This window comes from Oncorhynchus masou, chromosome 19 (assembly GCF_036934945.1).
Source record: "Oncorhynchus masou masou isolate Uvic2021 chromosome 19, UVic_Omas_1.1, whole genome shotgun sequence".
Taxonomy (NCBI): domain Eukaryota; kingdom Metazoa; phylum Chordata; class Actinopteri; order Salmoniformes; family Salmonidae; genus Oncorhynchus; species Oncorhynchus masou.
The window spans coordinates 27645405-27666519 of record NC_088230.1 but is presented as its reverse complement, the minus strand read 5'-3'; the positions used below and the strand labels follow the sequence as shown (position 1 = coordinate 27666519).

The 21115-nt window shown below is 43.8% G+C and overlaps 1 protein-coding gene across 1 annotated transcript in view; it reads right to left on the bottom strand.

The window, feature by feature from the left end:
- Positions 1 to 20398, bottom strand: part of LOC135505642 (adhesive plaque matrix protein-like) — a 35405-nt gene extending 15007 nt beyond the window's left edge. The window contains exons 1-2 of the mRNA XM_064924691.1: positions 20366 to 20398; positions 19999 to 20184 (exon numbers count right to left, since the gene is read on the bottom strand). Of these exons, the coding sequence (XP_064780763.1) occupies positions 19999 to 20184; positions 20366 to 20398 (219 nt within the window). The remainder of the gene's footprint in view (positions 1 to 19998; positions 20185 to 20365) is intronic.
- Positions 20399 to 21115: the final 717 nt, after the last annotated feature.

Sequence of the window (21115 nt, the reverse complement as noted above, 5' to 3'; positions counted from 1 at the left end):
TGAGCGTGCCTGAGGTGCACCCATGACGAGCTCGGAAACCAGATTGCATAGCGGTACGGTGGGATTCTAAATAGTCAGTGATCTGTTTGTTAACTTGGCTTTTGAAGACCTTAGAAAGGCAGGATAGGATAGATATAGATCTGTAGTAGTTTGGGTCTACAGTGTCTCCCCCTTAGAAGAGGGGGATGACCGCGGCAGCTTTCCAAGAGAGGTTGAACAAGCTAGTAATAGGGGTTGCAACAATTTCGGCAGATAATTTTAGGAAGAGAGGGTCCAGATTGTCTAGCCCTGCTGATCTGTAGGGGTCCAGATTTTGGAGCTCTTTCAGAACATCAGCTTTCTGGATTTGGGTGAAGGAGAAATGAGGAGGCTTGGGCAAGTTGCAATGAGAGGTGCAGGGCTGTTGACTGGGGTAGGGGTAGCCAGGTGGAAAGCATGGCCAGCCGTAGAAAAATGCTTATTGAAATTCTCAATTATCCTGGATTTATCGGTGGTGACAGTGTTTCCTAACCTCAGTGCAGTGGGCACCTGGGCGGAGGTGCCCTTATTCTCCATGGCCTTTACAGTGTCCCAGAACGTTTTGGAGTTAGTGCAACAGGATGCAAATTTCTGTTTGAAAAAGCTATCTTTCCTAACTGCCTGTGTTTATTGGTACCTTACTTCACTGAAAAGTTGCATATCGCCAGGACTATTCGATGCTAATGCAGTACACCACAGGATGTTTTTGTGCTGGTCAAGGGCAGTCAGGTCTGGAGTGAACCAAGGGCTATATATGTTCCTGGTTCTACATTTTTTGAACTGGGCATGCTTATTTAAGATGGCGAGGAAGGCACTTTTAAAGAATATCCAGGCATCCTCTACTGACAGAATAAGGTGAATATCCTTCCAGGATACCCGGGCCAGGTCGATTAGAAAGGCCTGCTCGCTGAAGTGTTTTAGGGAGCGTTTGACAGTGATGAGGGGTGGTCACTTGTCCGCAGACCCATTACGGACGCAAGCAGTGATGCAGTGATCCTGGTCGAAGACAGCAGAGGTGTATTTGGATGGCAGGTTGGTTAGGATGATATCTACCCTCACCACCTGGGGGCGGCCCGTCAAAGTCCAGGACCCAGTTGCACAGGGCGGGGCCGAGACCCAGGGTCTCAAGCTTAATGACGAGTTTGGAGGGTACTATGGTGTTAAATGCTGTATTCGATGAACATCATTCTTACATAGGTATTCTTCTTGTCCATATGGGTTAGGGCAGTGTGCAGTGTGATTGCGATTGCATCGTTTGTGGACCTATTGGGGCGGTAAGCAAATTGGAGTGGGTCTAGTGTGTCAGGTAAGGTGGAGGTGATATGATCCTTGACTAGTCTCTCAAAGCACTTCATGATGACAGAAGTGTGTTATAGTCGTTTAGCTCAGTTACCTTAGCTTTCTTGGGAACAGGAACAATGGTGGCCCTCTTGAAGCATGTGGGAAGAGCAGACTGGGTTAAAGATTGATTGAATATGTCTGTAACACACCAGCCAGCTGGTCTGCGCATGCTCTGAGGACGCGGCAAGGGATGCCGTTTGGGCCGGCAGCCTTGCGAGGGTTAACACATTTAAATGCTTTCCTCATGTTGGCTGCGGTGAAGGAGAGCCCGCAGGTTTTGGTAGCGGGCCGTATCAGTGGCACTGTATTGTCCTCAAAAGTCACGTTCGTTGGAATGAATATCAGACCAAGGTGCAGCGTATGTTGAGATCCACATAATTTTAATAAAGAAAGAGAAACTTATCAATGACAAAGAGAAATAAATAATAAACTAACAACCAACCGTGACTACAGAGATGTTATGTGCACTAACTCAAAACACATACATTCAAACAATATCCCATTAACCCACAGGTGGAAAAATGCAACTTAAGTATGATCCCCAATTAGAGAAAATGATTACCAGCTGCCTCTAATTTGGAATCATACACAAATACCAACATAGAAAATTAAACCTAGAACCCCACATAGAAATAATAACTAGACTAAAAAACCCTAGTCACGCCCTGACCTACTCTACCATAGAAAATACAGGCTTTCTATGGTCAGGACGTGACATCAAAGCGAGCAAAGAGGTTGTTTAATTTGTCTGGGAGCAAGACGTCGGGGGGGCTGGTTTTCTTTTTGTAATCCGTGATTGACTGTAGATCCTGACACAAACGTCTCGTGTCTGAGCCGTTGAATTGCGACTTTACTTTGTCTCTATACTGACGCTTAGCTTGTTTGATTGCCTTGCGGAGGGAATAGCTACACTGTTTGTATTCAGTCATGTTTCCGGTCGCCTTGCCATGATTAAAAGCAGTTTTGCGCGAATGCTGCCATCAATCCACGGTTTCTGGTTGGGGAAGGTTTTAATAATCACCGTGGCTACAACATCACTGATGCACTTGCTAATAAACTCACTCACAGAATCAGCGTATACATCAATGTTGTTGTCTGAGGCTATCCGGAACATATCCCACTCCATGATCGAAGCAAACTTGAAGCGTAGAATCAGATTGGTTGGACCAGCGTTGAACAGACCTGAGCACAGGCGTTTCCTGTTTTAGTTTCTGTCTATAGGCTGGGAGCAACAAAATGGAGTCGTGGTCAGATTTGCCGAAAGGAGGGCGAGGGAGGGCTTTGTATGCGTCGCGGAAGTTAGAGTAGCAATGATCCAGAATGCTGCCAGCCCGGGTCGCGCATCCGATATTCTGATAAAAGTTAGGGAGCCTTGTTTTCAGATTAGCTTTGTTAAAATCCCCAGTTACAATAAATGCATCCTCAGGATATGTGGTTTCCAGTTTACATAGAGTCCAATTAAGTTATTTTAGGGCCTTTGAGGTGTCTGCTTGGCTGGGGGATATACATACACGGCTGTGATTATAATCGAAGAGAATTCTCTTGGTAGATAATGCGGTCAGTTTGATTGTAAGAATTCTAGGTCAGGTGAACAAAAGGACTTGAGTTCCTGTATGTTGTTATGATCACACCACGACTCGTTAATCATAAGGCATACACCCCTGCCCTTCTTCTTACCAGAGAGATGTTTGTTTCTGTCGGTGTGATGCGTGAAGAAACCGGGTAGCTGTACCGACTCTGATAACGTATCCCGAGTGAGCCATGTTTCCTTGAAACAGAGAATGTTACGATCTCTGATGTCTCTCTGGAAGGCAACCCTTGCTCGAATTTTGTCTACCTTGTTGTTAAGAGACTTGACATTGGCAAGTAGTATACTCAGGAGCGGTGAGCGATGTGCCCGTCTACAGAGCCTGACCAGAAGACCGCTCCGTCTGCCCCTTCTGCGGCACCGTTGTTTTGGGTCGCCTCCTGGGATCCGATCCATTGTCCTGGGTGGTGGTCCAAACAGAGGATCCGCTTCGGGAAAGTCGTATTCCTGGTCATAATGTTGGTAAGTTGACGTTGCTCTTATATCCAATAGTTCTTCCCGGCTGTATGTAATAAGACTTAGGATTTCCTGGGGTAAACAGTGTAAGTAATAATACATTAAAAACTAAATGCTGCATAGTTTCCTAAGAACGCGAAGCGAGGCGAACATCTCTGTCGGTGCCATGTTTTCTCATCAAAGCTGGGTTGGCAGGTCATTCACTTAGCTTATGTCACAGTCTGATGTATAGTTTGGGCACCCAAGTGGCGCAGCGGTCTAAGGCATTGCATCTCATTGCTAGAGACGTCACTACAGACCCTCTCGATTCCAGGGCTGTATCACAACCGGCCATGATTGTTAGTCCCGTAGGGCGGCGCACAATTGGCCCAGCGTTGCCCGGGTTAGGGTTTGGCTGGGGTAGGCCATCATTGTAAATAAGAATTTGTTCTTAACTGACTTGCCTAGTTAAATAAAGGTTAAATAAAAAAAAGATTAGCTGGGCATAGACATGAGTATCTCCACCCATCAGGGCTACAGCAGAATAGAGCAGTAGTCATATATGGGGTTATTTAGAGGAGAGTGAGTGAGTGAGTGAGTGAGTGAGTGAGTGAGTTAGATAGATAGATATTTGGGACACAGACAGTGGACTGAGTGAGTTAATGAGTGAGGGTGACAGTAAAAACTGCTAGTGACTAGTTTGTTTGGATGACACTTGTGAAATGTCAGCATAATGTACTGTTCAGCTAAGCCCTGCTAATGGAGGTTAACAACAGAGCAGAGAGAGCTCCATCTATGACCACCCCCAATCACAGCATTTGCTTAATAACAGTTAAACACAGTAGAGAGGGTCAAAACTACAAACACATGATCTCTTTCACTCTCTTTCTGGTCACACTTTATTTTTTTTATTTAGACTTTATTTAGTCCATATGTAAATGCTCTACAGATGGTCACACTATCGACAAACTATCTGTTGATAAGCAACTGCTTACTAAGGTTATGGTTAGGGGTAGGTTTAGAATAAGGATTAGGTTAGGTTAGGATAGGGTTAAGGTTAGGACTAGGGTTAGTAGAAAGTTGGTTGAAATGTTACTGATAGTCTGTAGATGGACTATCGAGACAGACTATCCAGATTGACACTTTATCTGGATAGTCCATCTCTTCTTTCTTTCTTTCTTTCTTTCTTTCTTTCTTTCTTTCTTTCTTTCTTTCTTTCTTTCTTTCTTTCTTTCTTTCTTTCTTTCTTTCTTTCTTTCTTTCTTTCTTTCTTTCTTTCTTTCTTTCTTTCTTTCTTTCTTTCTTTCTGTCTGTCTGTCTGTCTGTCTGTCTGTCTGTCTGTCTGTCTGTCTGTCTGTCTGTCTGTCTGTCTGTCTGTCTGTCTGTCTGTCTGTCTGTGCTTCTTTCTTTCACAATCACTGAGAGAGATCATGATGGACTGGGAGAGCATATCTACAGTCAGATCAATATACTGAAAACATGCAGAGAACTGTGGATCAAACGGTATCTCTTTCAAATCCTGAAGCTTCCGTTTGGAGTCCGTGTGCTTGCCTGCTCATTTTTCACAAAAGAGGACTGTGAGCTGCTTACCAGTTTGTGTAGTTAAAACAGTCCCAGGGGGTACGGGGCCAGACCACCAACACATTCTGCCACCATGCTGTTTAAACAGATCAAAACAAAAGCACAATGATGCTTGCCGCGGGAGCTCTTTAGTTCCCTCAACCCAGTGGCGGTTCGAGCTTGTATGGCTCCCTGGGCGAACTCCGCCTGTAATTTTTATTCAGACATTTGGAACAACACAAATAAATAATCATAACATTTAAAACTATATAAATATAAACATGTTTTCAAAAATAAGACTTATAGATATCAAAAAGAAGTAACAACGACAAATAGAGACAAATTGTAGTGTATAAATACAAATAAAAAAGATAATCTAATTGTTACATTATAACCCTATAGCTAACAAAAAACAAACAAATACATCTAAATTGCACAAATCCTATATCATACAAATACACAACTAGAATAACACACTTATAAAGAAGAGAACCTGATTATTACACTATTGCACTTCAAACAAGAAACACACAAACTAAATTGCACAACTACCATCTAAACCCTGACCTTTCTTGCCTTCCTTGATGCAAAGTCATCAATTACATCATCATAAGAAATCTGCCCAGCAATTGCATGGTTAATACTGATGACAGCAAGACCACTAAGGCATTCCTGTGACATGGTGGACCTCAGGTGGGATTTGATGAGCTTCAGCTTTGAAAAGCTCCTCTCTGCTGAAGCTATGGTCACTGGAAGAGTAAGACAAATTCTGAGGCCCACAAATTTGAATACATTTCTGAGAGCTCCCTTTCATGTATAAATATCAGCAGCTCAAGCAGGGTCCTGGTCTTCGATGGCAAGTCAGGCAAGTTCTTCAGTTCCTGTGCAAGATCTCTGCCATCCAAGTCTGAGTATTCTATATAGTGCAGTGTCACACTAAGGGCCTCACATTGTTCTGTCAGCTCCTCATTTGAGAGACATTGGAAGGTTGACAGCACTCCAAACTTCTCTCCCACATTTCCCAATGTGGAAAATCTTTCCTGAAGAGCTGAGATTGCAGCATCAACAACGACATTGAAAAATGTCACCTCCAGCTTCTTTAGGGCATCACTCAAAGGCTCACCAAATCATTCGTCGGAAAAGTGCCACTTTGTGGACCTCAGACTTTTTTTGTTGTAGAACGGCCTCTACATTCATACCCTCGCAAATATCCTTGGCTGACGTTTGTGCAGCCATAAAGCCTGTCGCGCTGTAGTTGCTGAGACCTCTCTCTGACTTTCTGAGAAGACTAACTGCAACATCCACATGCATACTGGGAGACTGCATCAGCTTGCTCACATGTTGGATCTGGCTCAAGATGTCATAACACACCACTGTACAGATGCTGAAACGGTATGATCCCACCTCCTCTGACAAGGACTGGGCCTCAATCTTTATGACAGGGTCTTTGGTTTAATCCCTCACCTCAATCAGTGCCTCTCTCGCCGCTGCTGCCTGATACCTCAGTGCCTCTCTCACCGCTGCTGTCTGATACCTCAGTGCCTCTCTCCCCGCTGCTGCCTGATACCTCAGTGTCTCTCTCACCGCTGCTGCCTGATACCTCAGTGTCTCTCTCACCGCTGCTGCCTGATACCTCAGTGCCTCTCTCACCGCTGCTGCCTGATACCTCAGTGCCTCTCTCCCCGCTGCTGCCTGATACCTCAGTGCCTCTCTCCCCGCTGCTGCCTGATACCTCAGTGTCTCTCTCACCGCTGCTGCCTGATACCTCAGTGTCTCTCTCCCTGCTGCTGCCTGATACCTTAGTGCCTCTCTCCCCGCTGCTGCCTGATACCTCAGTGCCTCTCTCACCGCTGCTGCCTGATACCTCAGTGTCTCTCTCACCGCTGCTGCCTGATACCTCAGTGTCTCTCTCACCGCTGCTGCCTGATACCTCAGTGCCTCTCTCACCGCTGCTGCCTGATACCTCAGTGCCTCTCTCCCCGCTGCTGCCTGATACCTCAGTGCCTCTCTCCCCGCTGCTGCCTGATACCTCAGTGTCTCTCTCACTGCTGCTGCCTGATACCTCAGTGCCTCTCTCACTGCTGCTGCCTGATACCTCAGTGCCTCTCTCACCGCTGCTGCCTGATACCTCAGTGCCTCTCTCACCGCTGCTGCCTGATACCTCAGTGTCTCTCTCACCGGCGCTGCCTGATACCTCAGTGCCTCTCTCACCGCTGCTGCCTGATACCTCAGTGGCTCGACACTTAACTTTACTCTGCCACCTTGTCTCAGTCCACATCTTCAAAGTGATGTCCACATGTTTTTTCAGGATGGCCTATCGCTGTGTGGAGGCTGAGAACAAGGTGTACAGTTTGTGTAAGATGCCAAATTAACCTGTGGCATTGACAGAACTTTTAGCAGCATCAGCCACAACCAGGTTCAATGTGTGAGCCCCACATGGCACAAATAGAGCTATTGGATTCATTTCCAGGAGTCTGCCTTGGACACCTTTGTTTTTGCCTCTCATGTTGGCCCCATTATCATAAGACTGTCCTCTATAGTCCTCAAAATGCATTTTTAGCTCCTCTAATCTTTTGAGAATCAGGGATGCCAAATGTTGGCCTGTGGACTCCTCTGCCTCCAAAACCCCCAGAAAAGTTTCCTTTATTTGGGGCTCCTCCTTCAGTGACACAATTCTAATCACAACTGACAACTGTTCAGTGTGGCTGACGTCTGAGGTGCAATCTAGAATGATAGAGAAACATTTAGCCAGCTTGATGTCACTCACCATTATTGAAGTGACCTTGCTGCTCAACAAATCAATGAGTTTGTTTTGTATTTGGTGGCCAAGGTAGCCGGAGGTGTGACTCGAGTTCCCTTTTGGACACGGTTCAGGTGCTCTTTCATGACTGGATCAAATTGTGCCATCAGTTCAACCTCTTTGAGGACATTTCCATTTGATGGAGAGTACAGTGTGTCTCCTTAGTGCCAGATTTCTAATTGCCAGAGACTACACAATAGCAATCAGACATGTCAACACCTCTTTCCATCTTCTCCTCTCAGCCTCCATAAGGGCCATCTTATGCTTACCAATTGTTTCCCCTTTTTTGATCCTCATTGCCAGTTCTTTCCATGTTTTCATGCAGTTTTGGTGTTCTGGACTGCTGTCGTGTGAAGTCAGCAAAGAACTTGGATGTTTCCAGTCTGTCAGTCCTGAGTTTACTAAATTCATTTTCTTCTTCGAAAATAGTTTTCAGCACAAGAAGAAGAGGCTGTTGTTTCTTTCAGAATACACCAACCAACTTCTAGGGATTTTTCACCACTCACCAAGGTCTTCCTGAAATACTGGTGGTGGCAACTTCTTCATCACTCTCATTCCTTGGGGAAACAAAGTTAGGTGGTACCTCACTTGGTCCTCTGCAAACAAGTTGTGTCCGAATTCTGTCAGTCAGAACTGAAGGCCAGCCAGCAGGGTCTGTAGACAGGGTCTGTAGACAGTGGTTCATCCTCAGCAGCAGGATTTGGTGGGGATGCTGCTACAGTCATTTCTAATGGAGAGTACATGGGCATTAGTTTACACATGTTATTCACAGCATTTATACTGGTGGAACATCCCACATACATACCCAGTAATAATAAAATCATCATTGTTACCTACAATATGGAAACTTAACTTTGCATATTTTGCATTATTTATTTTGTTTATGTTATGCAGGGATGCACACAGAAACATGTACCCCCCCCCCCACACACACACACACCTGAAGACCTGAAGAAACCTGCTGGGGAGAAGTGGAAGCAAATGGGTCTTCATCCTCAGGCTCAGACAACATTTGTGAAGACACCTGTGTGGCTGAGGAGGTAGATGGCTCATCATCCTGAGGCTCCGAGATCATTTCTGAAGAGGCCTGTGTGGCTGAGGAGGTAGATGGCTCCTCATCCTAGCCAGTGCCAGAGGGTGCTCCAAAATATTTCAAAAGTGTCCCTGAATTTGCATTGAAATACAGTATATGAGTCTGACACCCTAAATACATTTGTTGTTCAATTAAATACACATGTCATTATGCACAATTTATCAAACTTTCAGAATAGGAACCAAATGAACCATACAACCTCCTTGGCTAATTATAGGCATAAGACAAGGCATAACTCAATATATCATAAAAGATACAAAATAATAGCATAATATAGACGTCTTTTAAGTTAGCCTACAGCATTGGAAATTTCCCTTACTGAGCTCAGGACCAAGAAGAATCACAGAAAACCTTTATGATGTCACCTCAATGAAAGTTAACCAAATCAATAATGTGCTCGTTAGGTTATAATCGTTTTGCTGCAGGCTACACACTTTATCATGATGAAACTGTGTGAAATTATATCCAATGTTATGTACGCTAGTTGGACAGAAAACTGAATATTGTCACCCTATGTTACTAGCATACCACCCTGCATACCACTGCTGGCTTGCTTCTGAATCTAAGCAGGGTTGGTCCTGGTCAGTTCCTGGATGGGAGACGAGATGCTGCTGGAAGTGGTGTTGAAGGGCCAGTAGGAGGCACTCTTTCCTCTGGTCTAAAAAAATATCCCAATGCCCCAGGGCAGTGATTGGGGACACTGCCATGTGTTGGGTGCTTTCTTTCGGATGGGATGTTAAACGGGTGTCCTGACTTTCTGAGGTCATTAAAAATCCCATGACACTTATCGTAAGAGTCGGGGTGTTAACCCCAGTGTCCTGGCTAAATTCCCAATCTGGCCCTCAAACCATCATGGTCACCTAATAATCCCCAGTTTACAATTGGCTCATTCATCCCCTCCTCCTCTCCCCAGTAACTATTCTCCAGGTCATTGCTGTAAATGAGAACGTGTTCTCAGTCAACTTACCTGGTGAAATAACGGATAAATTAAAACAATTATAAATGTGTAATACTGTCAACCAAGAGTCAAGACTAAACCAATTTACCTTGGTGGTGTGCAGACTGGTTTTATATTATTCTTAATGATTTCGCACAAACCAGAAAAAAATGAAACAATATGTCTGTGAAACTATATATTCACAGTATTATGAATAAATTGTGGTTTATTTGGTAGCATTTTGTTGTGTGAATGATTTTACTAATTGTATTAGTACTGTACAAAGTTAAAGGTGCGCTATTTGATATATTCTTACACTCCCCCTACCTTGGGCTTCCAATGGGGAGATCTAAGGTAAACCTACCCCCGCCCCATCTCATACTTCTGAGTTGAAGACTTTCCCAGGCAGTAGCCTGTATAGCTCACAAACTTGAATCAGGGCGCCCACTCCGATAAGGTTAATTATGTCACCCATACCTAAAAGATGCTGCCCATGTCACCCATACCTAAATCCCCTGCTGCCTCAACCTCTGACTTGATGTTCTGCTACCCTGCTGGCATCGAGCTGTGTCCCGTTGGTCTAGAACAACCACAGTTATAGTAACCGTCACTAGGCTAAATGCCCTTTTTGGTGAAAATATTCCAGTAGTTTGTGCCGACTCCCAATGGAAGCATAAGTACTAGTTTTACTGACCTTGGATCAGTCTTCTGCATATTGCAGTGAAATATTCCTTAACACTAACATTGTGTTATTTCTGTAAAACTATACAAGAGTGTGAGTTATTTACCTATTAATAAAGAAAATAAACTACTTCATGTGAGAATGTCTCTTGGTGTGGAGGGTAATCCATACCAAATACATGAGTGATGAACCAATGGCACATCTGGTCTGGTGTAAAAATGTGATATTTAGTGACAGGATTAGCATTCCACCCCAGAGTGGTGGTTGCTGGGGGAGAAGGGTGCATGACCACTTTATCATGCCCCCTCAGAGCTGAAAGCACTGGGAGGCCTGTGGTAAGTGATGCTCCGGCTCATTTCAATGGGCACTTAGAGGCTCAGCCTCTCTTACATATACTGGGAAAATGTATCTGTAGTGCTGCCCTGTGACTGAGTGTGTATCTGTGTGTGTCCTCCTCGTCAATGTCAAAAAGCTGTACCTACTGTTGTGCGTTAAGGCACTCTCCTGTCTGTCCTGCACACTTGTAGTTAATTCGGAATATTAACTATGGGTACATACAAAACACACCTTTCTCAGCATAGCATTGTGTAAACTTTGAGTTGTGCAGTTTATTGTACACTGCCTGTCATGCTTTACTGCTCAAAAGCCCATTTTATGAATTGGTTAGTTAGAGTATGTTGAGCTGCTTGCTTATTCCACTTCTACGGTTCTATCCCTCTAATAGTCCGGGTAGCCATTTGATTACCTGTTCAGGAGTCTAAAAACTGCTGAAGCCTTTTTGTCCTAGACTTGGCACTCTGGTACCGCTTGCCGTGCGGTAGTAGAGAGAACAGTCTATGACTTGGGTGGCTGGGGTCTTTTACAATTTTTAGGGCCTTCCTCTGACACCGCCTGGTGTAGAGGTCCTGGATGGCAGGCAGCTTAGCCCCCGTGATGTATTGGGCCGTACACACTACCCTCTGTAGTGCCTTGCGGTCAGAGACAGAGCAGTTGCCGTACCAGGTAGTGATACAACCAGTCAATGCTCTCGATGTTGCAGCTGTAGAACCTTTTGAGGATCTCAGGACCAATGCCAAATATTTTTAGTTTCCTGAGGGGGAATAGGCTTTGTCTTGCCCTCTCCCTGACTGTCTTGGTGTGTTTGGACCATTCTAGTTTGTTGTTGATGTGGACACCTAGGAACTTGAAGCTCTCAACCTGCTCCACTACAGCCCCGTCGATGAGAATGGGGGCATGCTCGGTCCTCCTTTTCCTGTAGTCCACAATCATCTCCTTAGTCTTGGCTATGTTGAGGGATAGGTTGTTATTCTGGAACCACACGTCCAGGTCTCTGACCCACTCCCTATAGGCTGTCTCGTCGTTGTCTGTGATCACTGTTGTGTCGTCTGCAAACTTAATGATGGTGTTGGAGTCGTGCCTGGCCATGCAATCGTGGATGAACAGGGAGTACAGGAGGGGACTGAGCACGCACCCCTGTGGTGCTCCAGTGTTGAGGATCAGCGTGGCAGATGTGTTGCTACCTACCCTCACCACCTGGGGACGGCCCGTCAGGAAGTCCAGGATCCAGTTGCAGAGAGATGTGTTTAGTCCCAAGATCCTTAGCTTAGTGATGAGCTTTGAGGGTACTATGGTGTTGAATGCTGAGCTGTAGTCAATGAATACCACTCTCAAATAAGTGTTCCTTTTGTCCAGGTGGGAAAGGGCAGTGTGGAGTGCAATAGAGATTGCATCATCTGTGGATCTGTTGGTGCGCTATGCAAATTGGAATGGGTCTAGGGTTTCTGGGATAATGGTGTTGATGTGAGCCATTACCAACGTTTCAAAGCACTAACTTTAGAAATATCCACCAAAGAAATTAATAAAGCAATATCTCAACAAAAGGTCAACAAGTCTCCAGGCACTGATGGCTTCCCTTCAGAATGGTTCAAGAGAACAATTAGCACCTCTACTTAAGGCCTGTTTTAACTGGACTCTGAGGGAGGGGGGTCTCCCACCGTCATGGAGAGAGGCCACCATAACAGTAATCCCAAAAAGAGAGTAAAGATAAGAAAGAATGCAGTTCATATAGACCTATCTCAATTCTTAACACAGATTAGAAACTATATGCACCAATAATAGCCAAAAGAATGGAGAACATAATCCCAGAATTGATTGACGGAGATCAAACTGGTTTCATACAAAATAGGCAGACACAGGACAATATAAGGAGAACACTACATGTCATGGACCACATTACTCAGAATAAGACAAGTGCAATATTAATCAGCCTAGATGCAGAAAAAGCATTTGATTCAGTGGGATTGGATTACCTATTCCAAGTTATGGAAAGATTTGGTTTCAACAAAGAAGTGATACACAGCGTCAAAACACTGTATTCATGTCCAACCGCTAGAATAAAGATAAATGGACATTTGACACAAACGATAAAATTAGAGCGAGGGGCAAGACAAGGCTGTAATCTTTCACCCACGCTTTTCTCCTTGCACCTCAAACCATTAGCCCAGGCAATAAGACAGGACCCAACCTTAGAGGGAATAACAATAGACAGTGAACATAATATATGCATGTATGCTGATGATGTTCTGCTATTCCTTAAAGAACCAGGCTCAAGTGTACCTAGATTGATGGATGTTTTACAAACATCTGGAAGATATACAGGGTGTGTGCTTAACGTACACAAGCCCCAAGCCCTAGTATATAATTATACCCCACAGGAAGAGCTGAAGAGTAGGTATAACTTCACTTTATTGCATGAATTACGATCCCATCAACAAGAAAATATATGATGGCCTAGACAGGTGGAATTCACTTTCCTTAGATCTTAGTAGTAGAATTGAAACAATCAAAATTAACATCCTGCCAAGGTTACTGTATTTGTTCCAATCACTGCCCATAGAAATCCCGCCTAAACAGTTTAGGGAATGGAATAAACGGATATCAAGGTTTATCTGGAACAGTAAGAGACCAAGAACTAGATATACAACATTACAGTTACCAAAAACCTGTGGGGGTATGGCCTTACCAAACCTAAAATAGTATTATGTGTCAGCCCAATTGAGACCTCTGGTGTGTTGGTGCAATTCAGAATATGAATCCAAATGGAAAGACATTGAGACTACTTTGACAGAGATACCCATACAGTCAGTTTTGGAAAATAAGGACATGGTAAAATAAATATACAATAGACAAAATCAGTGGATTAATTTCTCTCTGAGCACATGGTTTAGGCTAGTTGTCATGAGCACATGTCTCAGGATGGTAAGTTGGTGGTTGAAGATATCCCTCTGGTGGTGTGGGGGCTGTGCTTTGGCAAAGTGGGTGGGGTTATATCCTTCCTGTTTGGCCCTGTCCGGGGGTGTCCTCGGGTGGGGCCACAGTGTCTCCTGACCCCTCCTGTCTCAGCCTTTAGTATTTATGCTGCAGTAGTTTGTGTCGGGGGGCTAGGGTCAGTTTGTTATATCTGGAGTACTTCTCCTGTCCTATTCAGTGTCCTGTGTGAATTTAAGTGTGCTCTCTCTAATTCTCTCTTTCTTTCTCTCTCTCGGAGGACCTGAGCCCTAGGACCATGCCTCAGGACTACCTGACATGACTCCTTGCTGTCCCCAGTCCACCTGGCCGTGCTGCTGCTCCAGTATCAACTGTTCTGCCTTATTATTATTGGACCATGCTGGTAATTTATGAACACTTGAACATCTTGGCCATGTTCTGTTATAATCTCCACCCGGCACAGCCAGAAGAGGACTGGCCACCCCACATAGCCTGGTTCCTCTCTAGGTTTCTTCCTAGGTTTTGGTCTTTCTAAGGAGTTTTTCCTAGCCACCGTGCTTCTACACCTGCATTGCTTGCTGTTTGGGGTTCAATGCTGGGTTTCTGTACAGCACTTTGAGATATCAGCTGATGTACGAAGGGCTATATAAATAAATTTTATTTTATTTGATTAAGCAAAATAATTTAGACAGAGAGAGATCAAACTACTGAGTTGGCCCGCATACGACCCCAGCTTCATCCCTACAACTCAGGACAGCAGATTTAAACAATGGACGCAGAAAGGCATCACATCATTCAGTACAATTATAAGGAATGGGAACCGAGATAACTTCCAGGACCTTAATAAAAAAACATGGCTTGGATAAACAAGATTTTTACAGATATCTACAAGTTTGACACTATTTCTTAAGGGAGATAAAAGTGACTGACCCTCGAGCACCTCCAAAATTAATCCAAGGATTCACTAACGCATACAACTTGGGGAGTAACAAAAAAACTATTTCATATCTCTACTTGGGTATTCAAAGAAACATTCTACAAACTATATTAAAAAGAAATGGGAGGAGGAACTTAACATTGAAATAACTGATGAAACATGGTTGAACATCTTAGAGACTCAACAAAGCTCCACCAACTCAAGGTCGTGGAGAGAATTCTGTTGGAAGAATGTTATACGTTTCTTCATAACACCTAAACTGAAATCAAAACAGACTGGCTCACTACACCCTTGTTGGAGAGAATGCGGTCTATTGTGGGCGGACCACTCTCATATCTATTGGCCCCGCAATCAAAACTTACTGGGGAGAAATAAGATCTAACATTGGAAAAATAATGGGATTTGACATAGAACAAACATTCATTTATTTGTCCTTGGGTGAAATACCTGATAACTTACACACTAGAGAAAAGTACCTGTTGAAGGTCCTACTGGCAGCCAGTAAAAAGTCTGTCACTAGGAAATGGCTACAAAAAGACCCACCGTGTCACAATGGATAGACATTGTAGAAGAAATACACCACATGCAGTGTATGACCTTTGCTTTAAGAACTCAACAGGAGAGAGGTCAAGAATACTGGGTTTTGTACTTGAAAATGGTCTAATTGAAAGATGTCAATGTAACTAATATGATGATATGATGATGAAGGTATGAAGTGCACTGTAACTGCCAGATCTTTTTTTGTTGTTATTTTATTTTACTTTATTTGTAATTTCTTTGTGTTCCTACAATAAAAAACAAAGTATATTAAAAAAGCAGCGCTAAGGTCTAGGAGCACGAGGACAGATGCAGAGCCTCGGTCTGACGCCATTAAAAGGTAATTTACCAACTTCATAAGTGCAGTCTCAGTGCTATGATGGGGTCTAAAACCAGACTGAAGTGTTTCGTATACATTGTTTGTCTTCAGGAAGGCAGTGAGTTGCTGCGCAACAGCTTTTTCTAAAACATTTGAGAGGAATGGAAGATTTGATATAGGCCAATTTAGTTTTTTATATTTTCTGGGTCAAGGTCTGGCTTTTTCAAGAGAGGCTTTATTACTGCCACTTTTAGTGAGTTTGGTACACATCCGGTGGATAGAGAGACGTGTATTGTGTTCAACAAGCACAGGAAGCAGCTCTTTCAGTAGTTTAGTTGGAATAGGGTCCAGTATGCAGCTTGAAGGCTTAGAAGCCATGATTATTTTCATCAATGTGTCAAGAGATATAGTATTAAAAAACCTCAGTGCCTCCCTTGATCCAGGGCCCTGGCAGAGTTGTGCAGACTCAGGACAACTGAGCTTTGGAGGATTACGCAGATTTAAAGAGGAGTCCGTCATTTGCTTTCTAATGATCATTATCTTTTCCTCATTTCCCTCTCTTGGGGAATGCTTCTTTTTAGTTAGCTTTGCGACAATATAAAAAACACGTTTTGGATTTTTCTTATTTTCCTCAATTAAGTTGGAAAAATAGGATGATCGAGCAGCAGTGAGGGCTCTTCGATACTGCACGGTAGTGTCTTTCCAAGCTTATCGGAAGACTTCCAGTTTGGTGTAGTGCCATTTCCGTTTCAATTTTCTGGAAGCTTGCTTCAGAGCTCAGGTATTTTCTGTATACCAGGGAGCTAGTTTCTTATGACAAATGTGTTTCGTTTTTAGCTGTGCAACTGCATCTAGGGTATTGCGCAAGGTGAAACTGAGTTCCTCAGTTAGGTGGTTAACTGATTTTTGTCCTCTGACGTCCTTGGGTAGGCGGAGGGAGTCTGGAAGGGCATAAACAAATCTTTGGGTTGTCTGAGTTGTCTGAATGTATAGCACAACTTTTGATGCTCCTTGGTTGGGGTCTGAGCAGATTATTTGTTGCGATTGCAAACGTAATAAAATGGTGGTCCGATAGTCCAGGATTATTTACATTTACATTTAAGTCATTTAGCAGACGCTCTTATCACAACATTTATTCCACGGGACAAAACTAGGTCCAGAGTATGACTGTGGCAGTGAGTAAGTCCGGAGAAATGTTGGACAAAACTCACTGAGTCGATGATGGCTCCGAAAGCCTTTTGGAGTGGGTCTGTCGCCTTTTCCATGTGAATATTAAAGTCACCAATGATTTGAATATTATCTGCTATGACTACAAGGTCCGATAGGAATTCAGGGTACTCAATGAGGAACGCTGTAAAAGGCCCAGGAGGCCTGTAAACAGTAGCTGTTAAAAGTGATTGAGCAGGCTGCATAGATTTCATGACTAGAAGCTCAAAAGACGAAAACGTTGTTTTTTTTTGTAAATTGCTATTGTAAATGTTAGCAACACGTCCGCCTTTGTGGGATGCGCGGGGTTTATGGTCACTACTGAAATGGAAGACATACAAGACCACTGATAATCTCCCTCGATCTGGGGCTCCACGCAAGATCTCACCCCGTGGGGTCAAAATGATCACAAGAATGGTGAGCAAAAATCCCAGAACCACACGGGGGGACCTAGTGAATGACCTGCAGAGAACTGGGACCAAAGTAACAAAGCCTACCAGTAACACACTACGCCGCCAGGGACTCAAATCCTGCAGTGCCAGACGTGTCCCCCTGCTTAAGCCAGTACATGTCCAGGCCCGTCTGAAGTTTGCTAGAGAGCATTTGGATGATCCAGAAGAAGATTGGGAGAATGTCATATGGTCAGATGAAACCAAAATATAACTTTTTGGTAAAAACTCAACTCGTTGTGTTTGGAGGGGGCCATGTATCGTGAGAAAACTCAAGAGTATGCTGTTCTGAAATAGACTACGTTTTCTTCATATCATACTTCTTTAGACCTGTCTAAAATAAATAATGGATATATTGGGCTCTATTACATGGATTTACTAGACTTTTTAAAATGTAGATGTTCCAAAGGTCTGCATCTGTCACGATTTCCACCGAAGGTGGCTCCCTGCCTGTTCGGGCGGCACTCGGTGGTCGTAGTCACCGGTCTACTAGCTGCCACCGATCCCCTTTTCCTTTTCTGTTTGTTATGTCTGTATTGAATTCACCTGTTCCTTGTTTGAGATTTGTTTTAGGGCTATTTAAGCCGGTTAGGCCCGCCTGCTTTTGGACGGGCTTGTTTTCTGTTTGTCTGTGAATGGTTGCGTGTAGTATGTTCTCAGACCTTTTTGGTGTCCTGTTTTGGGTCGGTCATATTTTGTTCGCCTGTTGTGTTGACCACTTACCCATTTACCGAAATAAAGTCAGTTTTCTATGAACCCTCTGCTCTCTGCGCCTGACTCCGCACCCACCACTCCTAGCTGTGTGACAACATCAGTGGCTTGTGTGGAAACCAGGAGATGAGACCGTGAGACGACGGTTATTTGGTGACAAGCACCGGCTGACAAAATGTTGTTATCGCCACAGCCCAATTTGCATTTGATGTGAAAACCTTCAGGAAACTCTAGAAGCGGCTATTTGTTATAATGCGGTGAAGTGCTCAGTTGGGAATGCAGTGGCTAGCTCCTATTTGAGTCATCATAAACTCTCTGATCTGAATAACAACTTAATGTAGCACTCAATCAGTAGGCACTTACAACAAATACAGGTACAACTTCAATGCCACACACACCAAGGCAAAGAAGGACAAAGAGAAAGTGCTTATTGTGCATAAAACAGACTGGAAACCACATATTCTAACCACTCTCCCTCTCTCACACACACACACACACACACACACACACACACACACACAATAGAAGACAGCAGCCCCTATATGGTTTGCCCTCTATCAGACCCTACATGGTGCCCAATTAAAGCACATAGAGCTATATGAACTCTGCTCCATCAAAAGGTTGTCACCGCTCCCCATCCCCTCCCACATACAGCCATATATACAGCCCTCAGACAGCCCTGTGCTAGCTTCCTTTCTTCAGCTGGACGGCTGTGGCTGTGTGGAGGTCATTACTAATCCTGGGGGAGTTCTCACATTGTGTCTCAGCAGCCAGTGGGTCAGAGCCATTCAAAAGGCGGGCTTTAGTTAAACATCCATTAGCAGGCCCCACCTATTGGTCAGAGTGACTGAGCGCTCAGGGGTGGGAGGGTTTCTGTTGGAAACGGTTTCTCCCACAGCTGTTCAGTGTTACATCATTAGTCATCTGCTCCATAGAAAGTGTTACCGTACAAAGGCCCTCTATGGAGGCAGTATTTGGGGGGCGTCGGTTCACATTAGCGGAGGGGAGGTGGAAGAAAATAATATCTATTTAATTACTGTGAAATGGCTGTGTTGTCTTATCCTTTTCACCACCTCCCATTGACAAAGGGCCAAACCCAATGTCTACATGTTATTTTGTTTTATTTCACCTTTATTTAACCAGGTAGGCTAGTTGAGAACAAGTTCTCATTTACACTGCGACCTGGCCAAGATAAAGAAAAGCAGTTCGACACATACAACAACACAGAGTTACACATAGAATAAACAAACATACAGTCAATAATACAGTAGAAAAAGTCTATATACAGTATGAGTAAATGAGGAAGGATAAGTGAGGTAAGACAATAAATAGGCCATGGTGGCGAAGTAATTACAATATAGCAATTAAACACTGGAATGGTAGATGTGCAGAAGATGAATGTGCAAGTAGAGATACTGGGGTGCAAAGGAGCAAGATAAATAAATAAATACAGTATGGGGAATGGTGCTGGTAGTGTATGGTAGTGTATGGTGCTTTGGTGACAAAACGGATGGCACTGTGATAGACTGCATCCAGTTTGTTGAGTGGAGTGTTGGAGGCTATTTTATAGATGACATCACCGAAGTCGAGGATCGGTAGGATGGTCAGTTTTACGAGGGTATGTTTGGCAGCATGAGTGAAGGATGCTTTGTTGCGATATAGGAAGCTGATTCTAGATTTCATTTTGGATTGGAGATGCTTAATGTGTCTGGAAGGAGAGTTTCCAGTCTAATGGAGGTGATCTACTTATTCACTGCCATTGCAGTCAAACTGAAATAATTCAATCTCATTTATTCTCTTAAATGTAACAATATGTCCATATCAAACTGCTAGTTGGACATCCTTGACCGTAAAGTCATCTTCTAATCTTCTTCTTCTAGTCTTTTTTAGAGTGGGGTTTGGTGAGCAGCTCAGGGAAGCCTGTGTGATCGTCCATCTCTTTCATACCATCGTCCATCTCTTCATCACCAAGCACATGGATTCTGGTGAAAAGTAGTTCACTATTACAGGAATAGAGTTCCATTTGGGACACAACCATTGTTTTTTAATTTACAACTGACAACGAACAGGTACTTCACCAGAGGCATGACGGCTGCCAGTCAACACTCTGCCAAGTACCTCATTGGTATTCCCCGCAGTGGCATTTGCCAGCCGGAGCATTGCCTTGGTTACACTGCCCATGCAGGTGATGATGAACACCGCTTTGAGGTTTCTCTCCTCCACGAATGCCAGCAGGGAGCCCAGCAGCTCCTGTCCCGGCCCCAAGGGCACAGCGTGGACCCTGAGGGCCGAGCCTGCAGATCCCTGAGAGAGAGAGAGACATGAGAGATGAGAGACAAGAGACTTGAGGGAGACGTGAGAGAGAGAGAGAAAAACGTGAGAGAGCGAGAGAGAAAAACGTGAGAGAGAGACATGAGTGTTTTGGGACTCCGAATCATATACAGTCGTGGCAAAAAAAATTAAGGATGACACAAATATTAATTACCACAAAGTTTGCTGCTTCAGTGTCGTTAGACATTTTTTGTCAGATGTTAGTATGGAATACTGAAGTATAATTATGCAATAATCTGAGACGGCGCTCAGAACGGTAACCAAATTAGCATGTTGGAGTCAACAGAAACCAGAAAAGAAATGATAAATGTTTCCTTACCATTGATGAACTTCATCAGAATGCAGTCCTAGAAATCCCAGGTCCACAATAAATGCTTGATTTGTTCGAAAATTTCTGTTATTTATGTCCAATTAGCTACTTTGGTTAGCGCGTTTCGTAAACAATTCCAAAGTCACAAAGCGCCTCCACTATAACGTGACGAAATGTCCAAAAGTTCCGTAACAGTCAGTAGAAACATGTCAAACAATGTACTGAATCAATCTTTAGAATGTTGTTTACATATATCTTGAATAATGTTCCAACCGGAGAATTACTTTAGAATTACTTTATATGAGCGGTGGAATGCAAGTCCTTCCCCTGTGAACGCGCCTGGTGAAAGCATGGTCCACTCATGGCTGTGGTGACTATTTCCTGTGTCAATCGACCCCCCTTCACATCAGACAAAGTACTATTGACTGTTGACATCTATTGGAAGGTGTAGGAAGTGAAAACCCATCCATATCTCACTGTAATTTCAATGAGACCTTGGTTGAAAATCTGCCACCTCCAGAAAAAAAAACAGGAAGTGGAATTTCTGTTATACTCACAGACATAATTCAAACAGTTTTAGAAACTTCAGAGTAT